At 45.8% G+C, this 24,857-nt stretch overlaps 1 protein-coding gene across 1 annotated transcript in view; it reads left to right on the forward strand.

The window, feature by feature from the left end:
- Nucleotides 1–245: 245 nt before the first annotated feature.
- Nucleotides 246–24,857, forward strand: part of bahcc1b (BAH domain and coiled-coil containing 1b) — a 34,927-nt gene continuing 10,315 nt past the window's right edge. The window contains exons 1-18 of the mRNA XM_030755214.1: nucleotides 246–288; nucleotides 1,875–2,033; nucleotides 5,980–6,090; nucleotides 6,396–8,423; nucleotides 9,064–9,175; nucleotides 9,791–9,984; nucleotides 10,181–10,321; nucleotides 11,282–11,472; nucleotides 12,063–12,447; nucleotides 13,326–14,252; nucleotides 17,189–17,364; nucleotides 18,420–18,556; nucleotides 18,811–18,915; nucleotides 20,856–20,934; nucleotides 21,088–21,262; nucleotides 21,351–21,518; nucleotides 22,742–22,906; nucleotides 23,465–23,709. Coding sequence (XP_030611074.1) covers nucleotides 246–288; nucleotides 1,875–2,033; nucleotides 5,980–6,090; nucleotides 6,396–8,423; nucleotides 9,064–9,175; nucleotides 9,791–9,984; nucleotides 10,181–10,321; nucleotides 11,282–11,472; nucleotides 12,063–12,447; nucleotides 13,326–14,252; nucleotides 17,189–17,364; nucleotides 18,420–18,556; nucleotides 18,811–18,915; nucleotides 20,856–20,934; nucleotides 21,088–21,262; nucleotides 21,351–21,518; nucleotides 22,742–22,906; nucleotides 23,465–23,709 — 5,541 coding nt within the window. The remainder of the gene's footprint in view (nucleotides 289–1,874; nucleotides 2,034–5,979; nucleotides 6,091–6,395; nucleotides 8,424–9,063; nucleotides 9,176–9,790; nucleotides 9,985–10,180; nucleotides 10,322–11,281; nucleotides 11,473–12,062; nucleotides 12,448–13,325; nucleotides 14,253–17,188; nucleotides 17,365–18,419; nucleotides 18,557–18,810; nucleotides 18,916–20,855; nucleotides 20,935–21,087; nucleotides 21,263–21,350; nucleotides 21,519–22,741; nucleotides 22,907–23,464; nucleotides 23,710–24,857) is intronic.

The following is a 24,857-nucleotide window of genomic DNA, read 5'->3' on the forward strand; positions in this document are numbered from 1 at the left end:
ACAGTGACTTATAGCTCAGTACATGATAAAGGGATTCTCACATTACGTCACCAGTGCAGACATATGGCAAAGCTGGAATTATGCCTTTGCTTGTAGGCAGCTATTAAAGAGAGGTGGCTCAGATAATTGTGATGTTATTTTGTTTACATTTGCATTTACAACCACCCCACAATGAGTCGACTCAACCAACCAAAAATGTTTTTATGTTTTAATTCCTCTTGCATGTTTGTGCTTGGACTGTAAGGATGGCGCTTGTTCTGATCACGGATAGCGTGGAAGTCTTGAAGCGTAACTGATAATTAAAGCTAGTGAGAAAGTGCCTTAAACCTGCGTTCTTTTTGATGGCCACCAGGGGGTGACTCTGCTAGTTTCAGAAAAAAATAATAATAATAAAAGAAATAAAAGTTTGATTGTACAGAAGTCCACAAGAATATGAATTTGCTGCTCAATCAGTTTGTGAACTCAGTGCACACTTTCTGGATGAGTTTAAGATCTCAGTGTATGGTTTAGGGCAGGCCTAACTTATGGCTTGACCTGACTTTATGCTATGAATATGTAGTGTTCTCTGGCTTCTCAGTCAGTTTCCACCGCCCAATAAAATGCTCAATATTTCTCACTGTACTTCATTCATCTGTGGCTTACATAATGATGGCTATATCCATTTCATATGTGCAGCCTATGGTTCCAATAAATTCACAGAGGAACAACCACTTTTTGGTGGAGTGGAAAAGCTACATTGCTGCATCTTTTATATTCAGCACCCAATGCACATCTACATTAAAAAAAAAAAAAGTTGTTTTGTTTTTTTCTTGCATAATCATTTGAAAAGGAAGGGAAATTAAAAAAAAGTTCCAAGCATCACAAACACCAAGAGTTTGTTTCACTCTGCCCAGTTGCATGATTATTTTATTTTGCCTCAATCATACGTGCTGACTTGCTGTAATGCCTTTATTTACATATATTTGGAGAGACTTTAGTTTGTATCTTTGGATAAATATAATTGCAGTTTGAGTGCACAGGTCTTAAGCATGCAACCAGACTGAAAGCAGTAGCTGTAGTAACATAACTTGCAGGGCTCAAGTCACAGCAGGGGGGGCTGCTTTTTCATGCAAGGTCAGTCTAAATTCAGTGAGTGTGGCTTAACAGTGATTTGTTTTAGGTGTTAACTTAAAAAAAAAAAAAAATTCTCTCCACCAACTGGACTTAGCCACAACCCCACTTCAACCTTGCTAAGCTTTTATTTTATGTCTCTTCTTTCACTCTAGTACATGAGAGCTATTTGAAGAATAACAGCTAAAATTGCCACCTGGTGGCCCTGAGTCTCAGCTATCTTGGTTTGTCATTTGATTCTAATTCTGGCTAAGACCTGGCATCAAAATAATGAAAATCATCTAAGGTGAAAGATGTCATCTTTGCTTAAAAAAAAAAAAAAAAAAAAAAGAAGTCTGATGTCACGTTCATGCCTCAGACCCCCCCCATTTCACAGCCATGAAGACCAAAATGGAATTCCTGAAGGTTTTTAGTGATTGTAGTTTTTAAGAAAAGAATCTCAGATCTGTGTGTCGCACGTGAAGAGGGAAAAAAAAATAATCAAAATTGGAGGACTTCCATTTGCAGTGTGAATGTAGCCTGAGGGGATTCATTTCTCTTGGGGAGGTCAAAAAAAAAAATGTTTTTTTCGCAGCAGTAGTCAGTAATATTAATATGTCTGCAACAAATTACATCTAATTCTTGGCAGAAGGTAAAGTCAAAGGCATTCTCAAGTGATTTACAGGCGTGCGTGCTTATTGGCACCTTAGTGGAGTCCCCCCGACTCCCCCATATTTATTCCCCTATCAGTTCTCTAACCTCCAGGCCCTCTCTGTGTCCCTCAGGTGCCTCCTTCATGGGTTCATTCCTGGCTAGCAGCCTGGGGTCCCCACCCTCCCACCCTACTCACCCCTCAGGACCTGCTGCCTCCCCTTCTTCCCCCTCCTACAGGGCTGGACCCCATTCAAATGCTTCCCCTATCTGGTACCCGCATTCACATGAAGGTGAGTCACACATGCACAAATACACACACACACACACACACACACACACACATGCACACACAGGAAGCGCAGAGAGCTTGGGTCGCTGGTTAATCCAGGGTCTTGGTTTGGGATTAGATTGTGATGGAGCCATTAAGTGGTTTAACCAACACTGAGCTGAGGCCAAACACGTGCAGCAGTGATGCCTTAGATGATGCTACTTATAGAAACACACACTGACACACATGCACACACTCCCAACTCTCTTCTTGTTCGTTTTGTTAGCAAGCATGCGGTTTTGTGTTTGTGGCTGCTTTCTAGTTTTACCATGTTCAAGCACCGTGACAAAAGCTGATGCACAACCAAAATATTTCTCTTCTTTCCAGGCCCAGCCCATAAAAAGGCCACACACACACACACACACACACACACACACACACACACACACACACACACACACACACACACCACACACACACACACACACACACACACACACACACACTCAAACCTCGACACAGCTTGAGAATAATATTACAGACAGAAATCATTTAACAATAAACTTCCTCCTCTTATTTAGGGGGTGACCCCACCCTCCCAAAAAACACACAGATACATACAAACACAAACACACATTCACACACTGAAACTCACCCCCATTTCCAGCATCCTCTCCCTTTCCACAACCCCCTCCCCCCTCTGACCGCAGCCCCACCCTCAGGGCCTCATCTGGGCTAACCGACCTCCAACGGCCCCCTTCCTGATCAGACACACACACACACACACAGAAATGTGCGCATCCACACGCATCATGTCCTCTTTCGACTGTTAACCGTTTGTGGTGAAAGGCTGAGCTTGACTTAGTTATCTGTCCCTTTCAGGTATGTGCATACACAGTGTTTGTATGTGTGTGTGTGTGTCTGTGTGTGAGAGAGAGAGGATTTTTCTTTTTGACAGCGAGATGGGTCACAGAGATAACTTCAACAGAAAGACAGTTTCCGCCACAGGCTGTGCTTCTTAACTGACTGAAAACGGCCAGAATCAGAATTTCACGTTTCACCAGTTTTTGACTAAGTGAAAGCGGGTAAACAATAGCACACAGTAACGTCCTCTTGAACCATTGCAGAGGAATTAAATGAGCAGTCAGTGCTGATGTTAACTTTGTTTTATTTGATATCATACAAAGTAGTGGCCTTCAGCCAGCCATCTGACCAATGCACATGCCATTTTTGACTACGTTTTCACACTTTTAGCACGAGTATTTAATGAGAGCTGTAATGACTGCATACCATTCGGGTGTCCTTGTCTTGTGCTTGCTGACTCATGGATTTCAAAGCCCATTGTGTATATGCTACACCTGCACCATTCCTGCCAAGACAAGCCATAACGCCTACTGTAAAAAAAAAAAGGCCTCTTGTGACTCATTTTACCTGTTAGTGATGCCACTAACTACTTGAGCAAACAATAGCAAGCTCGCACATTTGTCACTTTAATTGCCTCTAACCCTTACCTTTAATCACTTTGAACCAGGAGAGTAAAGAAAGCAAACATGGTGAGTAAAACATCCTTTCCTTCTTACACCCTGCCGGTGACGAAGTGTACAAACACCAAAATTTAATTTGGACAAACACGCTGCCTGTCACTTGTGTTGACGGTGCACTTCTCCATTCTGGCCCAGCATTATGATTTAAACACTAGACAAACTCACAAGAGCTGTGTTTTTACCTAGGAACCTCTCCCGGTGCCACTCTAAAGACTTTTGTCTGTGCAACTGTCTCACTTGCAGCTCATCTAGCTGCAAAAAGGGCTACAGTTAAGCCCTAAATGTGAGCCCTGAGTGAGCTTCTGTCTTAGTTCAGATTCATAGAAAGAGTCAGAGGCAGGACCTGAACGTGGCAGCAGTGAAAGGAGACCAAGAATGTGTGTGCGTATCAGATTTGTGTGTGACTGTGTGTGTGTGTGTGGCTCAGCTTTGATGTTTGAACACACACACACATACACACACACACACACATACACACGCACACTACAAATGATTGTTTTTAAGAATTCAAGCCAGGGAGCTCCAGTAGGCGGTCTGCCAGCTGGCCACAGTCCAGAGAGTGGAGGGTAGCCAGCACAGAGAGAAGAAACCTGGCTGATACACACACACACACACACACACACACACACACACACACACACACACACACAGAACTGACACACATAAAGTCACAGATGAGACATATTCACATATTACCTCTCAAACCCACGCACACACACACAATTATAGCCTCTCGCCCGCTTGTTCCCTCTTTTCCACACCTGTCCTTGTTTTTTCTCTCCTTTCTCATATGCTCATCTCCTTACTTCCCTTCACCCTGTCCTCTCATCTCCACCATCTTAAGTCCTCCACTTCCCTTTGACATCATCCTTTATCTTCCACCACCACCCCATCCCTCCATGCACATACAGACACATACGTACGCACACATTCCCCTCTCGTCTCACCATACGCCTCACAGCAGCACCAGACTGGGGGATTTTCATACTGACAGTGCTGTTCTTCTGGTGTCTGTTTTTTTCTTTTACTGTCTCACTGTTCATTCAGTCGCTAACCTTTCCTCCCTTCCTTCATTCCTTTCCTCCTGTGTTTTATTCCTCTCCTCATTTTTTTGCCACTGTGTCCCTCTGCTGTCTCTCATTCCCCTCTTTCTTGTTCCCCCCCACCCCCCCCACCCCCTCCCACCACTCCCCCCCCCCCCCCCCCCCCCCCCCCCCCCCCGAGTTTTATCACTCGTCATTACCCGCGGGATTGGCCTTAGATGGCTGATAGAGCCTTTTGGCTAATTGTTGCCATTTAGATTCACTGGTTGTTAACCAGTCAGAGTAATCACGCGCACACACACACACACACACACACACACACACACACACACACACACACACACACACACACACACACACACACACACACACACAGTGGCCAGTATGACACATTTGTGCATCTACACTGCAGCACAAACGCAGAAAGCCCCCTCTTCCTGACACACACACATACACACACATGCTGCAAGCAGTGAGGGGGTGTTGGTGGTTTTGCAGTGTGACTGTGGAATGCGTAGGATGAGTTTTTATGGAGTGCTGTTTACTTTGGCCACCACCGTTAAACTTTTAACGGCTGCCAATTAACGGGCCGGCAAGGACACTCTGTGGGGCATGAAACCAGCTGCTGGAGAACACACACACATACGCAGACAATCCAAGCCATTTTTCTCCACAGCGTGGAGATATGTACCTTTTGTGTGGCGTACATGTGCGTGTCTTTGTGCACGTATATGGGATTGTGGTAATTTTTCTGCTTTTTTTCCCACCCAATAACACCCTGCCACAGTGATGCTCACCCATCACTGCATCCATCCACCCCCATCAACAAAACTGCCAAGACCTCCTCTATCCCACGATGTAGTTCAACGTCCTTGAAGACAAGGAACGGAGTGAAACGACCGTTTACCTCCCAGTGACCTCCTGGGAGGACCCTGTATGTGTGTGTGTGTGTGTGTGTGTGTGTGTGTGTGTGTGTGTGTGTGTGTGTGTGTGTGTGTGTGTGTGTGTGTGTGTGTGTGTGTGTGTGTGTTTTAAAGAGGGGGGTAGGGTGTTGCGATGCTTCATAATGTTTGTCTTGGGTTTGGGAGAAAGAGCAAATTCCATCCAGTAAAAGGCTGCAAACACTTGGCAGTAGCTGTCGGCTGTGGTTTTTGTCACCACTTTGTCCACTGTAAATAATGTCAACTCATCAGGCATGTTTGTGCAAAAGTGCATTTATGGTGAAAGTAGCACTAACTGGCCGGTTTCTTTTTTTCTGCATTTTCCAAAATGGCCCCATTTCATGATAGATTGTAGAGATAAACTGTTTGTTTAGAGGGCTGTTGAATGTCAACGCTGCAAAGAAACATCAATTCTTTCGTGCTCTACCTCCCACTGACAGGGTACCCCAGCTATTCAGGAAGTCTCGCGTCTCCTTTTCTCCCCATGAGTCCCCTGGATCACCATAGCAACAGCCTCTACGGACAGCACCGCTTCTATGAAACTCAAAAAGGTAGGTGTGTGTGTGTGTGTGTGTGTGTGTGTGCATTTATGGAAAAATAGCTTTTTATATACAGGGCTTCCCTAAACTGCTTAATCAGCATCACTACAGGAATAAGAACAGCTGGATACTCAGAGTCCAGTTATTCAACTGGGCAATTTCTTGTTTCTTTTCCTGCAGAAATCATTGTAGGCACACATTTTTTTTCATATAGTTATTTGAATGAAATTTAATTATAGATAATTTTTGAATCACTGTAGAATCTTATAAATCTGCAGCCTTAAACATCTATTTTAATCCTTATCTTCTCCTTGTAGATCATTTCTACCTGAGAGGCCTTCCTCCTCAGCCCCCTCTGCTCTCCACCAGTCACAGCCTTCCTCCATTGTCCAGGACCGCACCAGGACACCCACTTGGCTCTTGCAGCAGGGAGACAGACAGTGGGGGAGTTGGTGGCAAGAGCACCAAGGATATTGGTGAGAAAAGTGTTTCATCTGTGTCAAAGGAAAAGGAACGATCAAGCAGCAAGGAGCGGCACCAGGAGGGCAAAGACAAACTTAGCCATCACCATCCTCATCAGATGAGCCCTGCTACCACTCCCTCTGGCCACCACCAACAAGCTTTCCCCCATCCTGCCCTTCTTCCTCATCTCACCTTCCAGGGAAGGGAGGAAGACCACAGACACTCTGCAGAGCGGCACAAAGAGTACAGAGACAGTGACTCGGGCAGTCAGGGAGTGAAACATATGAGTGCCTGTAAATTGTCCTCTGGCTCAGGGGCAGAGGCTGGCTCTCGAGGAAAGGTGGGAGCACTAAGCAGCTGCAGTAGTGGTGGTGTAGGTAGGCCTCCATCTGGAGGCAGCAGAAGGTGCTCAAAAGAGGGACCTATAAATGGGGAGATGAGGATCAGTGAATCCTCAGCTCCATCATCTGAATGTATGAGACGAGGGACGGCTGCAGCAACAGCAATCTTGGCACCTCCAACTCCCCACTCAGTGGCTTCCTACTCTATGCCCCCTCCTCCTCCTCCACCACCTCCTCCCCATGCTTTACACATAGGATCCTCAGTTGCGGGAGGATGGCTACACCATGCCCATCATCATCCTCATCCTGAGTTTTACTGCGCTCCTGCTCCTCTCACGCTTACTCCCTCCAAAGATCCAGCATCCACTCCTGGAGGATCTGGCAGGGAGGCAAAGGTCATTGGCCCAACTTATGTGCCCTCAGTTGGGCCACTGGGGGACCTGGGGGTCCCTGACTGTCGTGGAGCAGGAGGAGGAGGGAGAAAAGCAGATGATAAAAGCGGAGAAGGATCTTATGAAAGTCCCTCTCATCACCTCAGCCAACTTAGTAGCTGCCAAAAGAAGGAAAAATCTCAGCAACACCAGCAGCAGTTGGGATATGGCAAGGCTGACAAACCTCCCGATTGGAGCATCCAGACGCAACACTTCCACAAACACAGCTCCAACGTGAACTCTCAGCCTGAACTGCGATCTTGTAGCCTGGAAACTTCTTCATCCTTCAGAGATGTTGAGATTGTGGACAATGTTTACCGACCCTCACTCGCGCCAGATGTCCAGGAGAAAAAGTCTGGTGAACAGGGCTTATCAAAGAATGTTCCTGATGCCAGCACTTCTCCCTTTAGGGACTGTTCCCATTCAGGTTCTGATGGGAAGGTGGGATCGGGTGCAGCATCTCCAAGGGAGGGCCAAAAGGTTGCAAGGATAAGGCACCAGCAGCACAGTAGCCATGGAGCATGTGTAGAAGAGAGGGGAAAAGACGGAACTCAGACAGCACTTTCATGGGGGGTGCGAGGGGACCACCAAGAGGACCAGAGAAAAGGCGCTAATCATGCTTCACTTGGTAAAGGTGAACTAAAAGGGCTCAGCAGCAAAGCTCCACACAATGATCCCAACCAGCCCCATTCTCAGCTGCCTCCACCCCTATCCTCCTCATCGCACACCACTGACAGTGAGGGCAGTGCCATGAAGAACCTAATGAACTACAGCTCCCAGCAGCCTTTGCTGCTGCCACAGAGGAGCCCTTTTGGAGGTCTGGGCTGCCTCAAGCAGAGTGGAGACAGATCAGAGAAGGGGGACAGAGGAGGAGCTAAAAGCAGCACCTCCCAGCAGGACCCTCCCAAGCAGTCGCTGCCTCCTCGCCGAAGCTCCACTAATGAGGGAGAGAAAAGTGACAGAGGTGGAAAGGAGGCAGGGGAAACAGGAGAGGGGGAGGTACGACAGCCTCCAGTGGGTATTGCAGTTGCAGTAGCCAGGCCCCCCCATCGTTCCCCAGACAGCACCCCTGGCCACAGCAGACAAGGCAGGGTACTGCCCAGCATGAAAGGTCAGATTTGTGCTCTGTGCAATGAAATCAAAGCAAAAATGTAACTTGAGGCTGCGTTAAATGAAAATTCAACAATGAAATGCATAAGAACAGCTGATGGCATTCTTGATTCACTTTGACGTTCACCGGAGATTTTTATTACTGGCCAACTTTGTAGAGCTGGAAATCATCTGATATTATTGCAAAATAATTCCCCAATGACTTACCATTTTGCATGTTCAAGGAGAAATTTATTACAAAAGACAGAGACTGTAATTTTGCATGGGAAAGTGATTGTCATTGCCCTTCAAGGACCATCACTTTTTGACATAGATTATATGAGGTAGACTGAAGGGTGGCAGATAGCTATGAAAAAGGTAGAATTCAGATACTTCTGTTAGTACACTTCCACGTAGTACACTATGTACTTGCGCTGTGCATTTATTTCCTTCAGCTGGTTGAAAATTATTTGGTTGCTACTCAGCCAAAATTAACCATTCAGAGGGACAGCTGTACCACTTTACCACACTACACTTTTGGAATGTTATGAGCACATCATCAGGGTGCATTTACAATCATTTAACATAGCAAGTTAAGTACTAAATGAATTGATTCATTTAGTAATTTATTTTTTTAATCATTTTGTATCTGTGTGATTCAGGGGTGTCACGCCCTGTGTATCCTCTCGGTCGGGAGGCGGAGGAGAGGAAGAGGATGACCGAGGACCAGATTAGTCTTCATCACCTAGACAGAGACAGAGAAATGATCATCAGGTACACTTAAAATCACAAACAGCAACACATATTAACACACACACACACACACACACACACACACACACACACACACACACACACACACACACACACACACACACACACACACACACACATTCACACGCTAGCATCTGTTCATTTTTGCTCTTATCTGATAAGCTGTAGTTCTTTTATTCTCTCAGCTTCTCTCTTCCAGTCTGAAGCTCTGCATCTCTTCTCTCTCATCCCCTCACTACATTTACTCTTCTCACCCTTTGATGTGGTATTTCTGTACCCCCTCACTCTCTCACTTCCTTTCTCTCTCTTTCTGCCTAAGATGAGATGTGGTGCATTAATGTTACGGGGACTAATATGGATGTCTCTGAAGTATCGGGCTCTTATTATGTAGTCATATCAAGGGAAGAAAACATATAATGAGAACTCATAGACCAGGCGCAAGGTGATGGCTGTTCCTGTTGCCGTCACATTTCCTTTTCTTGATGATTATAATGGTGGTAGTGGTAATGAAGATGACAAGGATGAAGATAATGATCATAATGACTGTGATGATGGTGACAATAAGAGGGATAATCAAGATAATGACAAAGTTCATCCCGCCTACTGCCACGACAGGGAAAACAAGGATTGCATGGAGTTCGCCAGGATCCACCCTTCTAGCAGCTGCCACGGCGATCTGACCTCTCACCTCTTGGTCCCTGGAGGAACAAGCCAGTTAGGGGCTGATCCTGCTGCACATGCTCACCCAGCTCACCACCACTGGATGCAGAGAACAGGAAGTCCCTCCCTCTGGATGGGACATTCATACAGTGAGTGGAGAGTATCAAATTTATACCTTCAACATGTTCTGTACTTTTGATGCTGTTCGTTTCATGACTGTTACTTAGATTAATGTTTGCTATTCTATTATTGGAGTTCTTATTTTATGTCATTTTTTTCTCTTGTTTTAGCTATTTCTTTATTTTTTTATTGCAGTACCAAACTGGTATCATTTTTATATTGTAGGCCTGAGTCATGTGGGAATGAGTCCCGGGTTTCCACCAGGTTTGCCCAGCACTCTGCAGCCTGTCTTGGGGTCACTTACGCAAGACCCCAACACCCCACTAATGGTTCTTCCAACAGAACCAGGTCCTCATCATCACCTTGGTACGCTAAGCATCCTGATACACAGACACACACACCACCACAACTGCTGTCTACCCCCGCTCCTCCTTTTCATTTGTATCATCAGAGCCGCTGCCATTTCTCTCCCAGAGTTTTAGTATCATTGGCTAATCATAATATAATGCTCAACTAAGTCCTTCTGTCAGTGGGGCCATGTTTTATAGCTTCGTTAATGGGAGCAACCGTTCCACTGCCCCCCTCTGCGTGTGCCCAGTATTATGCAAACCATTTTAACTGGTGTTTCATCTCTCTCGTGGTGGAACGCTGATGTGTTTGGACTGGACTTTGTGCTTGCTGTGTGTGTTTAAAATTGTGTTCATGTCTGAAACAATATGATATGTGAAGGGTTTTACTGGGCACCTCAGCCATTGCTGGAAAGACAAAAGTGTGTGTGTGTGTGTGTGTGTGTGTGTGTGTGTGTGTGTGTGTGTGTGTGTGTGTGTGTGTGTGTGTGTGTGTGTGTGTCAGCGCTGCTTTGCAAACAGGCTGTGAAATTTAATTATCTCCCGCCTCCCTTGCCTCGCTCCGTGAGAGTTCCTGTGGAGAGGGGAAGTGCATCCACTGAACCCTTCCCCTGGGAAACATTAGCCCACTCAGGCTAATCTCACAGAACAAAGGTTCCCAGCGACAAGGCAGCCAAGGAGGGATGTGTGTATGTGTGTGTAGTTGCATTCATATGCGCTAAGGGTGAGGACGTGCTGAAAATATGTGCTTCCCCGTACAGAAAACCTACACAGAAAGAGTTCAAACTGGTGACTGCAATACGTTCTCTATTCAGTGATTGTCTGAGGCCAACACAAAGCTCATTCAGGCTACAGATGTTCTTTTCAGTCCTGCAACGTCCATCTTTATCCTTTTCACATTTTTTTTCGAATTAAAACAAAATACCCGATCATTTCTTTCATTTACAACTTCCATCTTTTCCCCCGAATTTTCCTCTAGATGTTCTAGAGCCTTCAGGGCTATGGCCTCCTGTTTATGGAGGCAGAGGCCCTCCTCCTCACCTGCAGCATCACCCAGTCTACTCCCGTCCTTCATTCCTGCGGCAACAGGATCTGTACGCCCTGCAGCATCAGCACCACCAGCAGCAGCAGCGAGCCATGGAGCACATGCAGCGCCAATCATTAGGACAAGTAAGACCCGTATAAACCAGAAACGATTAGAATGAGTTATTATTGTGAAACTGTGGCCAAAGGAGAATTAGGAAATATTCAGAAGTTGTGCAAAGTACATCTTCCCCCTTTCAGTTATTTTGACTATAATACATGACCACTACTCATTTGTTTGATGATCTCTCAGTACAGATATCCTGATTTCTCAACACTAGAAGAAAAGCATATGCAAAATCACACTCAGCAATATTTATTTAAGCCAATGACTTCCTCTTTATGTCGGAGAATGGCTTTACTGATAAAGATGTGTTGGTATGTTGCTTTTGCACACTCACATTGCCAGATCATTTGGCAATCAAACGTTGTGGTCAGCTCAGGCTACAGTTCTTTTTTTTAACTGCTTTTCTGTCATTTTTTTTCCCCCCCAGAATTTGTGTTTATGTTTAACTGATATTCATCATGTCTGCATTTCCTGCAGTACTGCAGTCATAACTGTACATCATGATGAAAATCTTGCAGTAGTGTTAAACTAGTAGCATGTAGCACATTTAAAACGGTTTCATCGTAAGGACTCTTTGATAATTACTTATTCGCTATATCTTCTCTCAAAGAGAAAACATGACGACAACACCATCACTGTGGAAGATTCAACTCATCAATCTCCACCCTCCAGGACTCCCTCTTCTTCTTCTTCTTCCACGTCCACTGCCTCCTCCCATGCAGCCAAACCCTTCTCTCACACCCCGCCTCCACCTAAGACATCCACACCATCTCCGGGAATGTGCCCCAGTAGTCGTCAGTCACCCTGCTACCACTCCCCTTCCACGCTTGTGCACCCGCCAAATCCTCTGACCCCTGCACCGAGCCCAGCTGCAGCAGCTCCACGGTCCCCAGCCCTCAGTCCCGCTCCCTCACACCTCTCTAAAGGGCTGGAGAGGGGCAGTGACAGAGGAGAAGGACAGCCACCTCAGGACTACCCACAATCCCTCGAACCAGGTTTGTGTGTGAAGAAGCCTTTGGCTTATTAATGAATCCACTGTCTGAACTAAAAGAACCGTGCCAGCAGGTTGGACCATCAGATAACATAAAGATGGCAAACAGGACACAGAGACAGACAGATAGAGCGTAAGAGAAAAAGAAGAAGGAGAGTGATGGAGGCCGCTGCTGCTGAAATGCAGCACTGGGCTTTGAAGTGTGGTATTCTTTTGATTTTGCAGAAATTGTTTGAAGCATGGCTAGTCCCTTACTCAGTGTGTCCTTGAGTGTATGTGTGCACTTCTTTTTTTACCCCGTGCAAGCCAAAGAGGGACAGCGGGCAGGCAAGCCATTAAGGTCAGAAAAAGCATATGGGCACTCTTTGCGTGTATGTGTGTGACCTGCCAGTGTGCATATGTGTGTCAGTGAAGGTCAGTGAAATTTTCAGATAGAGCCTCCTTATCCTTCAGGGGTCCTTGAGAAGTACACGCGGAAGGATACGCATTCATCTGGCTGCGTTGTCAGGGGGCGGAGGGATATCATCAATAATAAGAGAGCAGGGGTGACAGGGCTGGCGCTGCAATCACAGGAAAACGGCAGGGTGTCATCAATATCCCACCTAGATCTATATACTCACACTTCTACACACACACACATGCTATACAATATACACCACTGTACACACACTCTGTGTTTTCTGAACCTTGCTGTTAATGTATTATGCCAACTGTAATCACTGGCTTTATCCCATCTGTCTGAAAAGAATGGCAGTGAATTTAAAGAACAAGAAACTACCAATATTTTCTATTTGTTGCAGATAAATACATTTTATTATCCAGTATTTCAAGCTATATACATACTTTAATGCCAGACTGTGCTCTCTCTCCTTTCTCCGCCAGACTTGCCACCTGTTTATACTTACCCTCCAATCACCATGGGTTACAAGGCCGGGCCCTCGCCTCCAGAAGCTCGACTGGCTGAACAACCTATGGTGGAGGATGAGCCAGCAGAGCCTGACTCCAAGTCCCTCCCACACCAGTGCCACATCAAGCCTCTCAGTATAGAAGATGAAGAGCTGAGGAAAGAAGACAATGAGAGAGTCTGTGAAGTGGTGGAATCCCAGTGTGGACTTACAGAGGAGGCGAAGCAGGAAACAAAAGGCTGCTCGGTCTCTCAGCCTCAAAGTGAGATTTCTGGATTGCCGCCATGCCCTTTCCCAGCTCCAGTCCCAGATCCAGCCTGCCCAGCCACAGCCACAGGCAAAACCCTAAAAGTAGAGCTCTCCCTGGGTTGCCCGGGCCAGCAGGCTGGCCTGGAGGAGCCCCAGCTACCCGAAGAGCAGGAGAATGATAGGGAGCATGGAAAAGAGGACATCGAGGGGCATGAGGGAGAGAAAATGGATCCTGAACCAACAGACTGTACAGTCTCTGCGCCTGTAGAGCCTGGAGAAGTGGAGGCGCAAGAGGATAGGCACAAAGAAGGAGAGAATGTAGAGGTAGTTGAGGATGATGAGGAGGGGGATGGGAGAAGTCCAAGTGAGGGCTTGGTGGAATTAACATGCAGCTCTCCTGCTCCTTCCACATCTGCTGACTCAATCCACCCTTCAACGGAAAGTACAGCAGCCCAGCTCCAAGGGGCCTACATGTGGAGCCTGGAGCTCCTAATTGCTGCAGCTCTGTGTGCCACCAGAGATGCCTTGTACCCACCTGCACCTGTTGACCAGACCCCATGCCCTTCAGCTAACCACGGCATGGAGATACTAGGGGAACTGGCTGAATTGGAGATCCAGCAGAGGAGCAGGGAGAGCAAAGAAGGAGACACTGAAGGTGAGAAGAAATTCATTTGAGAAATTCATTTATTCCCACTCTTTCTGTGTGTGTGTGTCATTACAGTAAAAGGTGGTCTAACCTTCGTAGGCATCTAGAGATGTTGATCACGTTCAAAACCGTTGAAGTTAATAAAATGCATGTAAAGTGAAACCAAAAATGTCTAAACCCCCCAATAATTAGATCTTTCTTATATTGTCTTCTTATAGTAAAAAGGACCAAAATGCCCTTGAAAATGAGATCCAGGAAAAGCTTTATTTCAATCACACACACTTACAGTGAACACAAAAGAGAGCTTTGGGAGATGTGTGCAATCCAGATGTGTCTCATGTCACACACAAACACACATACACACATGCACGGATACAAAAATTTCCCGCTAACTGTCCTGCTTCCTTCCTCAGCTCTGATTCTCTGCACTTGCACATAGGCCATATTTTTCCCTCTGGGAAGGATGAGTCTGTGTGTGTATGTGTGTGCACGTGTGTGAATGTGTGTGCGTTTCGAGGGGACCCGGAGATGGACAAACAAGCTAAGCTTTAGACACAAGCCAGGACACACACACACACACACACACACACACACACACACACACACACACACACACACACACACACACACACACACACACACTCTGCCCAGTTTGTCCCCCAGGCACTGGCGTCTTGCTTTGCTAATTAGACCCTTTCCTTTAAAACACTTCTCCTGTAAGCGCTCCTATTTTCCTCTCGTCCCTCTGAGAGAAAGTGTTTTTATTTATGCCAGCATCTGTGTGTGTACGATTTGTACGTGGCGTGCACGCCGGTGTGTGTGTGTGTGTGTGTGTAAGCTGTTAAGTAATCCCAGATGAATCCCTGCTCTCCTCCATCAGAGTCTATGTGTCTCTCCACCAGGCTGCCTGCTCCCTGCCTGCGCCTCCTCTCGCCTCTCCTCCTCCTCCCTCTTTGTTATTCTCTTCCCCCTCCCTCCCCCCAAACACACGTCTTCTTTTTCTTTTTTTTTTTTTATTAAACCAATGTAATCTTGTGTGTAAATCCTGCCTCTGCAAGCCTTGTTGACGGAATTAATAAGTGTAAAAATCATAAGTCGCTCAGCTGCTGTCTGTGCATGTGTGTGTGTCAGAGATACAGGGTGTGTGAGTGTGCATTTGTTTACATGAGCATGCACGTGGTTAGCATGTGTAATAGGTGTGAAATCAATAAGCCCTGTTGTGGCCTGGAAACCGTTCTTCAAGTTGCAACACATTTATTTAAAACCCTGCTCTGACCTCATCGCAGAGAATGTTATTAATACCGCTGATGGCGTTTTTTTCTTTTTTTTTTTTTGTCATTGTGAATGCTTTGGGGAGATGAAACCGATCCCAGACAGATGCATTTATGGCGTTCCTTGATGCAGAAGGATATGTCAGCTGTTCACTGGAGATCACAATTACAGATTAAGGAATCAAGAGATGCTTTCCCCTCCCTTCTCCCATGAATTATCGCCATTATTTCTATTTACACGTAGACGGAGGAGGTGTTTGTGTAATTTATTCCTTCACATTTCCTTTATTTTGAAATTTCACACCAATAAATTCCTTAATGGCCTCTAATGATGACTAGGTCCATAGCTGTAATGGTTTTTAATTTTCCTCTTCTGTTTTTGTTTTTTTCCCCTTGAAATCCCCTGTGCCGCCTCTTATTACACCCTTCACCCCCGTTAGAGACACAGTATGGTATTATTACTGTGCAAAGATGAGTGTATGAGTGTGTGTCTGTGTGTGTGGTGTGCTGTAGGCGGAAAGTATCCATCGATTGTGGCCATCCTCCAGGATACTAAACTAGGCGTGGTGATGTCAGCAGTGATGTCATGCTGTCAGGGTAATCGGAGCGTGCCATTGGCTCAGAGGTCTGACAGATGAGATGGCATTGACCTCTGCGAGCCGGGACAGGACAAAGCCACATCTCTCAGCTCCTTCCCGCTTGCTCCGTCGTTCTCCGAGGAGTTACCTGTCAATCTCACATCCGTGTTGTTCGTGCACGCTCTCATTTCTCTCCTCACAGACAAAGACTCCATCCTTCCTGCCCCCCTTTCTTTCGCCGCTGTTTGCCGTGTTTCTGTCTCCGTCTTCCATTCACACACACACACACACACACACACACACACACACACACACACACACACACACACACACACACAGGTCTTAATGATGTCAGGTGTCAGTGAATAGGCCTTGCAGCTCCAGTGCACAGTGTGAGTGAACCAGGAAATCCTCTCCTCTTTTCTCCTTTCCTTGTCTCCTCCTTTTCTCTCCTCATCTTCTTCTCTAAGGGGAAATTGGATTCTGTCCATGTCCATAATGAGGAGATGTAGGAGAATAAATAGATAGCTCAATAAACACTTTGCCTCTTATTGCTTCTCCTCCCCTTTACTCCCCATCCCTCCCTCCCTTCTTCTCACCGCATCGCACAGTCCTTCTCCTCCTCCTCTTACCACACATCTCTCCAATTCTCCTTCACGTAGCCTCATGCAGTTTGCCCATGTCTGCGTAGCTCAGCAAAAATGCTGTAGGTGCCTGTGTATATTCCAAATGAGTGTGTTTTATTTGCATACGTGTGTGTGTGTGTGCGCGCGAATGTGTGTGGACTGTCTCATGAATATTCCGTTTCATCCGCCGCTGCTGTGACAATGACAGAGTTAATGACAGTGACAGATGTAGAGATCGTTCTCCACCGCTCCCCCTCACATGTGTGTGTGTGTCTGTGTGTACGATTAGGCATGAACACCAGTATACATCAAATAAACTACACAGCTAATATCATAAATATCACCACTTTTCAAGACGCGGTTTCATCGCTCGAGAAATAAATCCCTTCAACACACGGCGTGCTTTATAACCAGGTGTCAGCCGCTGTGTGATGTACCAATCTAAATCGAAACAATCCGTCTCTGTGCAGGTGAAGACGGGCTGACCTTTGACCTCCACAGTCTGGCAACGCTGGCAGCTGCCCGCGCCCTGGAAATGGGAGGAGGAGGGGCCACAGATGTGGACGCCGCTGTTGACCAGCAGTGTCCAATCAGAAAGAGGCTCAACCTGCGCAGGAAGTGCAGCTGGACGCCTCGACACGAGCCGGTGAGGCAGGAGTGTGTTTTGTGTTTATGCATGGAGACGTAAATCATTCATGCTAAAAATGTGGCTCATTGGAGTAATGAACAACTGACACGTAGTTTGATTTGGCTCTTTTTTTTCCAGTACTCTATAGATACCTGGTATTTCCTAAACTATTTACAGTATAATTTATTTACACTGTCTTAAAAAAAAAAAAAAAATCCTGTTACTCCCTTATTTCCCTGTACCTACTTTTAAGTACTGGTGGGAATCGATGGGTATTTTACATGCACTGATCCATACAATAAAATTACACCATAAATCCAGAGGAGTTACATGATAAATGTTGGAAAATTACACCATAAAATTAATGTGTTGTGTAGCGTACCAACTGAACACAGGGCACAATAAATATAAGGTATCATAAGAAACAACAGAGCTAAAAGCAGAGTGTGGACTGACCAATAAACTGTGCACTGTGTGTTCACTGAAAAACTGGGTAAAACTTATGGGTGATAAAATCAAATCTATAGCCAGTTAAATTTAAACAAAAAAAATTTATGTAATTTGTGTTGAAGTTAAAACTGAAAAATGTTCACATTTTTTATAATATTGAAGGGAAGATGACACGAGTGCTTGCTGTGTGGTAGATCTTTACATTTCTGCTCTCTGAAATGCAGAAACCTTAAAACAAGATCTGGCTGCACCCAATTCTGTATCCTGGAAACTTAAATAAATGCCCATTTATCCTACAGATTATTACATAACTACTCAGAATAACACGTTTATGACTAAAAGATTGATTTTACTTGTGTTAATATTTGCTATTTGGGACATGAAAGTGTCTAGGGAGCTACATCAGTCCCCCAGAAATCTGCCAGTAAGAGCAGAAGTTGTTGATTTGCTAAAATTAACTGCTTTACACAAATGTGTGAGCTTTTGGTTACAGGAAAGTCCTCAGCAAGCTGGCCAAACACAAGCTGGCTACATATCAAGTGACTGCTGTGCTAAAGTTGGTGTTCAGCATTTAAATTCCTCTGCTTTGTGTGCATGTGTGTCCGTGTTTGTGTATGTGTCAGGTGTGCCCAGTGAAGGGCTCCATGGAGACCATGGGAGGGGAGGAGCTGGCCATGCGTGTCCAGCTGGCTGAGCTACAGCGCCGCTACAAAGAAAAACAGAGAGAACTGGCCAAACTACAGAGGAAACACGACCACCAGTGAGCAGAGACAACACACACACGCACACACAAATGCACTTCTTTTTGTCTAGTCTGAATTGTGCATTCCAATATTCACTATTCTGCTTTCATGCTGCATCCTCCTGATTTATCAGGACTCGCTGCCTGCTCATATTTAATGCAGTTTGACCTGTAGCCGATACGAGCCTCTTCCTGATTTCTCCCGCTGTCTTGACTGCATCTTTAATCTCCCTCTCCGTACCACTCCTCCTCCTCCTTCTTCCTCCCTGCAGGAAAGAGGAGACATCTCGAAGCCCTGCTCGCCGGGGGCCTGGCCGCCCCCGTAAGCGCAAGTCCACCCCCAGCCCAGCTGCTGTAGAGAGCTCCAAAAGACTCAGGTCAGTCCTCTGATATTGCGTCAGTATAATCAGTGTGATTGGCAAGCCCAGCTCATTCATCCTGATTTCTGTTTGTGTTTTTAGTGAAAGGCATGGTTGATTTTCAAGAAGTTCTTCTTCAGCTGAATTGATTCGAATGCTCTCTAGCTGATGATTTGCTTGATTGGGCACTGGAAGGAGCTGCTCATACACACACACACTGATGCGCACACGCACACACACACACACACACGAAGGGGATTATGTGATGGAAGCTGTAAGCTGGGTGTGATTTTTAATGAGAGAAGGTAATGGAGATGAGGGCTTCATTAATCACCATTAATCACTTTTAATCATATTTATCACTTGTATTGATTATGTCCTGATTTCATGTGAACCTCCAGCATATATTAATACGGCCGGACAAAGTTCTGATGTACAGTTATTACAGTGATAAATGACTCAACACCACCCCCACCAGCTGCAACGCACAACAGCCCATTATTTAACACCTCACACATGCAAACTTTCACGCCGACGTGCATTCCTGCGCAGGCGCGCGCACGCTCCTCGCTCGCGCGCAGCCGGGATTCAGCAGTGATAAATGTGTTTTCTCATGATGCTCCACCTCTGTTAGCTTGTGCACCCCTCGCCTTGATAAAATGATTAGAGAAACTCAAGGTTTGTCACGGTTACCATGATTAGAAAGCGCTAATGAAAATGACAATGAAAGCCTTTAGTCATACATGCCAGTGCACTACACACACACACACACACACACACACACACACACACAGAACTTGCTTAATTAGTAGAGCTGGATGCTCCGAGCCTGAGCAGCATTTCTGTTGCTATTAACAAGCAACTATCATTTGTTTATGCTTTCATCTTCTAATGAGAGTTGGGGGGAGAGAAATAAACCTAAAAGAAAGAGAAATGAAGAATGGTGGCTCTCCTAAACTCAACTGACTGTTTCTCTCGATATAATAGCTAAATCTAGCTTATCTTCTTACCTCTTGGCAGTTGCTCTTGAAGTGATCAGGCCTCTAAAGTTATAAAAATATAGTTGGTTGCGCATTAAAGATGTTTTAAAGCGCCCACCAATCACCTTGTTGTTTTGTGCAGGCCAGTCGTGTACTTCCAAACACTAATGCGACTGAGTCTGGGGTGAATGGTCAGTCGTTCAGGGGAATGAAACAGATAGAGGTGATCTGGATAGTTAGAATCTTCCTCTCCTCTCCTCTCCTCCTCTCCTGGGAGCAGAGATGCTGAGAGCCAAACCTTCCCTCTCTGGGAATATAGGATTCACCTGCCTCAGACACCAGCTGCTAACTGTGTGTGTGCAAGTGTGTGTGTGTTGACTGCCTGTGGTGCGAGAGAGCATGCAGGCAATGAAGGAAGGACAGAGAGAGGGAGAGAGAGGAAGGGAGGAGTAGTGTTCAATAGAGGTTAGTGTTTATCGATTGAGCCCTGAAGCTTCGGTCAACGGACAGACTCCCCCGAGACTGCTTCATTTCTCTCTCTGTCTCTTTCCCTTCCCCCTCAACTATTCTCCTCCTCCTCCCACTGTCTCTCTCTCTCTCTCCCTCTTCTCCGCTCTCTTCGCGACAGATAATTCTTACCCTTTTATATGGTGATTCGACTGAGTTTCATATTCACGTGGCCGCCGAATATGTCTGTGTTTGCCATCAGACTGTGCCAAGGCTGTCTCTTACCTCATCAAAGTTATGAGACAGACAAGATGAGTGGGAAGAGAGCGAGACAATGAGTGAGCCCAACGCAGATGGAAGTGAAGCTAGGAAGAAAAGAGCAAAGAGAAAAAAAAAAAAAAAAAGCAGAGATACAGAGAATATCATCGTTGAGAGAGAAGAAGTGTGTGATCAGGCTGATTCTCTGATCTGTTTTATGTAGGATAAATTCTCATTTTTGTGTGTGTCTGCTGTGTTTTTATTTTTTTTCAGGGCTGGACTGAATGTACTGGAGGAAAAAGCCAGGAATCCAATGTCCAATCACAACTTCAAAAGCCTCAGCACTGCACAGGTCAGCAACGCGCTGTTTCTTGTGGTTTATCCACACACAGACACACACAGACACCTGCACACTGAGAACCATTTCCTGCTGCTCCTGTTCTTTCCTGGATGTTTCAATTAGCAGAAAGAAATGAGTCAATAATTAGCTGTTCCTTGACTACAGATGAAAGCTCGTTGTAAGCACAGAGGTCGGCCCAGCGCCCTGAGCTCCAGGCTGGCCAGGCGGGTGACCCAGCTGAAGCAGAAAGCTGCAGCCCAGCGTGGTCTGCAGTCAAGAGACATGCTGCACAGTAGCGAGAAAAACGCCTCCAAGAGTCACTGCAGACAAGGAGGAAAAGGTGAAGAAAGGGAGCATACATAATAACACTTGTTGTTTGCTAGATAGCACCTTCAAACTGAACTCTCCCCTTTCTGTTGATCTTTCAGACCTGCAGCAGGACCAGGCAGCCACTCAGACCGTGAAGAGGAAGAGAGGGCGAAAGCCCAAAGCACCGATGGACATCAACCCAAGCAGAAGCCACCACAAGGACAGCCGGGCCGCTGAGAAACATGAAGCACACGGAGAGAAGAGCGATAGTGAAAGCTCAGAGCACGGTGAGTTGCTGCACAAGATTTTTCTTAACACATAGGCTGCCAATTAACCAAAGAAGGATCCTGCAGTTGATGCTTCAGCCATAAAAATTCTCCGGCCTTTTTTGGTCATTTAAAAACACGTTTTGCTGATAAGAGCTTTCTGACACAACTACAAAGCCTCATAAGCTTGGGGAGAGTTCATTGGCAGTTTCACATATGAGTCAAGTGGCGCTTATTTGGAGTGTGGGTCTAAGGACATGGACCAGATCTTGTGAGATTTCGCTATGAGACTGTGTTTGTGCGTGCGTGCGTGCGTGTTTGTGTGTGTGTGCACACAAAGCATCTGAGAGTGAGATGTCCGCCGTCATCAGGGGTGTCCTCTCACTTCCCAGCTCGTCTGTCACACTGTTAAAACAGTTAACGACTTGCAACCGGCATGTGACACTGCCGCCCCTGCCCTCATCGGCATATGGTAATGCGAGCCTGCCCTGGCCCCGTTCAGAATGTCACACCCAGCTCCTCCCATTTCTCCTTAACCTCCCCAACCTTGTGAAAATGGCCACATTGAAATGCCTCGAGCTGATGATACGCAGTAACGCCCATCCTGACTTTTAACTTTTCACCGGAGAGGAAGGTCTGATATGAAACCAACATAACATGGTCGAAAAGACTCGAATTTCACTGACCCCGTGGCCTTGATGGCACCAAGAATTAGTGGTTCAGTGAGTGTGTGTGCATGTGTGCTTGCCAGTGTTTGTGTGTGTGTGTGTGTGTGTGTCAGGCAGAGTGTTGAAGAGAATGCCGTCTAAGTGACAAGCGTGTCAGATGTGTCAACACCCAACCCGACCCCTGCAGCCAGTGACACACAGCTGCCATTAACAATCTGTGTGTGTGTGTGTGTGTGTATGCACGCAGCACTGCATGCATGTCAACATTTGCGCCCTGCCACTGCAGTTAAGTAACAAGCCGTGCATTATTGTTTAGCCATTAAAGAATGTTTGCTCCTTGAGAGTCGCTATGTGAAAAAAATTTCCCACTTTATAAACCCTCTGAGAAATGTTACTTGCTTGGCATTTAACCATGGGCGCGTTTAGCGGCAGGCTTGTGAATTGTTCCAAATGCTAAGGAATCTCGAAAGCTTGCTGTCAGTACATCTCGTCGAATGAGTCCTTGGCTGTTAACAGAGTTTACATATAAATGACTTGAAGCGCTCTGACTATCATACTGATGTTGTGATTTCACAGAGGAAGACGCCAGCTATGACAGCGAAGATGGAGCCGATGACATCAAGATTAGCTCATCCTCTAAAGAGGCTCCTGCAAACCCTGCTGGGAGCATATCTTTTTCATCACAGTCCTCCAAGCTACAAACAAACCAGAAAGCCAGGAGTAAGAGACCAGGACCTCCTGGTGAGATGTTTATACATATCTTTAGATTTGCAGGAGACAGATTTCTTCCCGTCCTTTGTCTGAACTAGTTGTGTTTATTTCTGAATGGCCACTTTTCCGAAAAAAAATTCCGTGAATAGACACTACGCAGGTCAGGCGTAGTAACATTTACATATCATGGGACCCATCTGAATTGCGTGCAGCTGCATTAATGAAAAGGCACACACTAGATTGTAGCACATTATGACAGCAACAGCAATAACTGACAGTAACTTTCCCCTCATGAGTCAACAGGTTGGACCTTTCACTTAATTAGTTTTGGGGTATTAATTGTCATGCAAATTGTAATGTTGCTCCTTAATCCAGGAGAATATTTTCCCTTCAGATGCCCTAACAGCTGAAGCTTTACAACCTATTTTGCATGTTGTATCCTCCCCTCTCCCCTCCATGCTCATGTTTCTGTGGTTATACAATTTTTTCCTTTGTCACAAAGAGCCAAAACCTCTTATCATATCAAATCCATCTCACAGTTTTTACATTTTATCTTTAATTTACATGAAATTTCTTCTTCACGCTTAGGCATGGGGAGCTTACCCAGTACAGACCAAAGGAGAGCGCCCATGAGGCCGAGCCTCGCCAAGGCAGAGAGGGGTCGTTTGGATCACCTGGGCACCAACAGAGCATCTCTGCTCAGCTGGGGCGTGTTGCCAGTGGGCTGCAGTTTTGGAGACAGCTATGAAAGCCACAGAGCTCTGACTGAGGCAAGGAGGATCAGCAAGGAAGAGGAGAAGAAGGCCTCTGCAGGACAGGGCTTTCGTGGAAAGGTGAGAGATTAGATAGCGACGTGTAAACTGAGATTCGCACCTTGGGTTTCACCTGTGCACCTCTGTGTAAACGATCAGAGAAGAGAGACCAAAAAACAGCACTTCAGAAACGTTTTATAATTTTCTTTGCATGACTGTTGCTGATGACATTCATCATTTGCTGTTTTGCAAAGAATAAGAACCACGCTTAGAAAGAAATCTTACAATATTTGGAGTTAATATTATGCCCAGTGAGCAGTACAATTAAACGCTCTCCCAAAGTTGGTCTATTTAAGAGAGACAGAGTTTATGTGCTCTGCAGTTTTTCCAACTCATCATTCACACACAGAAATAGAAATTAAGAAGGGAAAGGTGAGATACAATTGCCAGTTTTAGAAGTGTGGCGTGTCACTGTAAAACAGAGCTGTAAGAAAGTTATGCTGTTTTTTTTTTTATCTTAAACTGAGCAATTAAAGACATGTTTTTTTGAGAAACAAAAAGGAAGGGGAAGGGGTTACTGTGAGTAAAAGCAAAGATGACTCAGAGAAGGTTACTCCCTTTGGCCTCCTGTTGCATGCAAAGTAAAGCTGAGAAAGAGAGAAGCTTGGAGGAATTAGGAAAAGCCTTTGCCACAAGTTCACTCCTTGCTCATTTAGGTGTGAGCCACACCCTGCCAGGAAGTCTGAAAATCCTGTCGATTAACGCTGACAGCAGCTACCAATCGCTCCTGCTCCCGTATGGTTAGATGCTTAACATCAGCTATAAATCAGTCACTTTGTCAAATGTATCGTTTGCTCTCATTATAGGTGTACGTTTGCAGGCGTGCTGGCTGTGCTAACAAAGCACTGGCCTCGCTTTATCTGCGCAAGCAGCGGTTGTCGAGACACCCGCATTCGCTTTAATGTGAGATGCCCTCAGGTTGCTTTAGCCTTTGAGTCATCGCAAGGGAATGCCCCAAAACACATAACTCCAAACCAAACAGAGAAATATAAAGATAATCACTGGCCTTAACGCTACACACACCCATCCATGCTGGCACACACACTCACTCACTCACACACACATCACCTGCATTAAAGGGAAATAGTCCCCCATGCCCTCTGGTGACGAAACTTCTGTTGATAAAATATATGGTCTCTTGATGTGGAAAACTTAACACATGCACAAAA

This window comes from Archocentrus centrarchus, chromosome 19, assembly GCF_007364275.1.
Source record: "Archocentrus centrarchus isolate MPI-CPG fArcCen1 chromosome 19, fArcCen1, whole genome shotgun sequence".
NCBI lineage: Eukaryota > Metazoa > Chordata > Actinopteri > Cichliformes > Cichlidae > Archocentrus > Archocentrus centrarchus.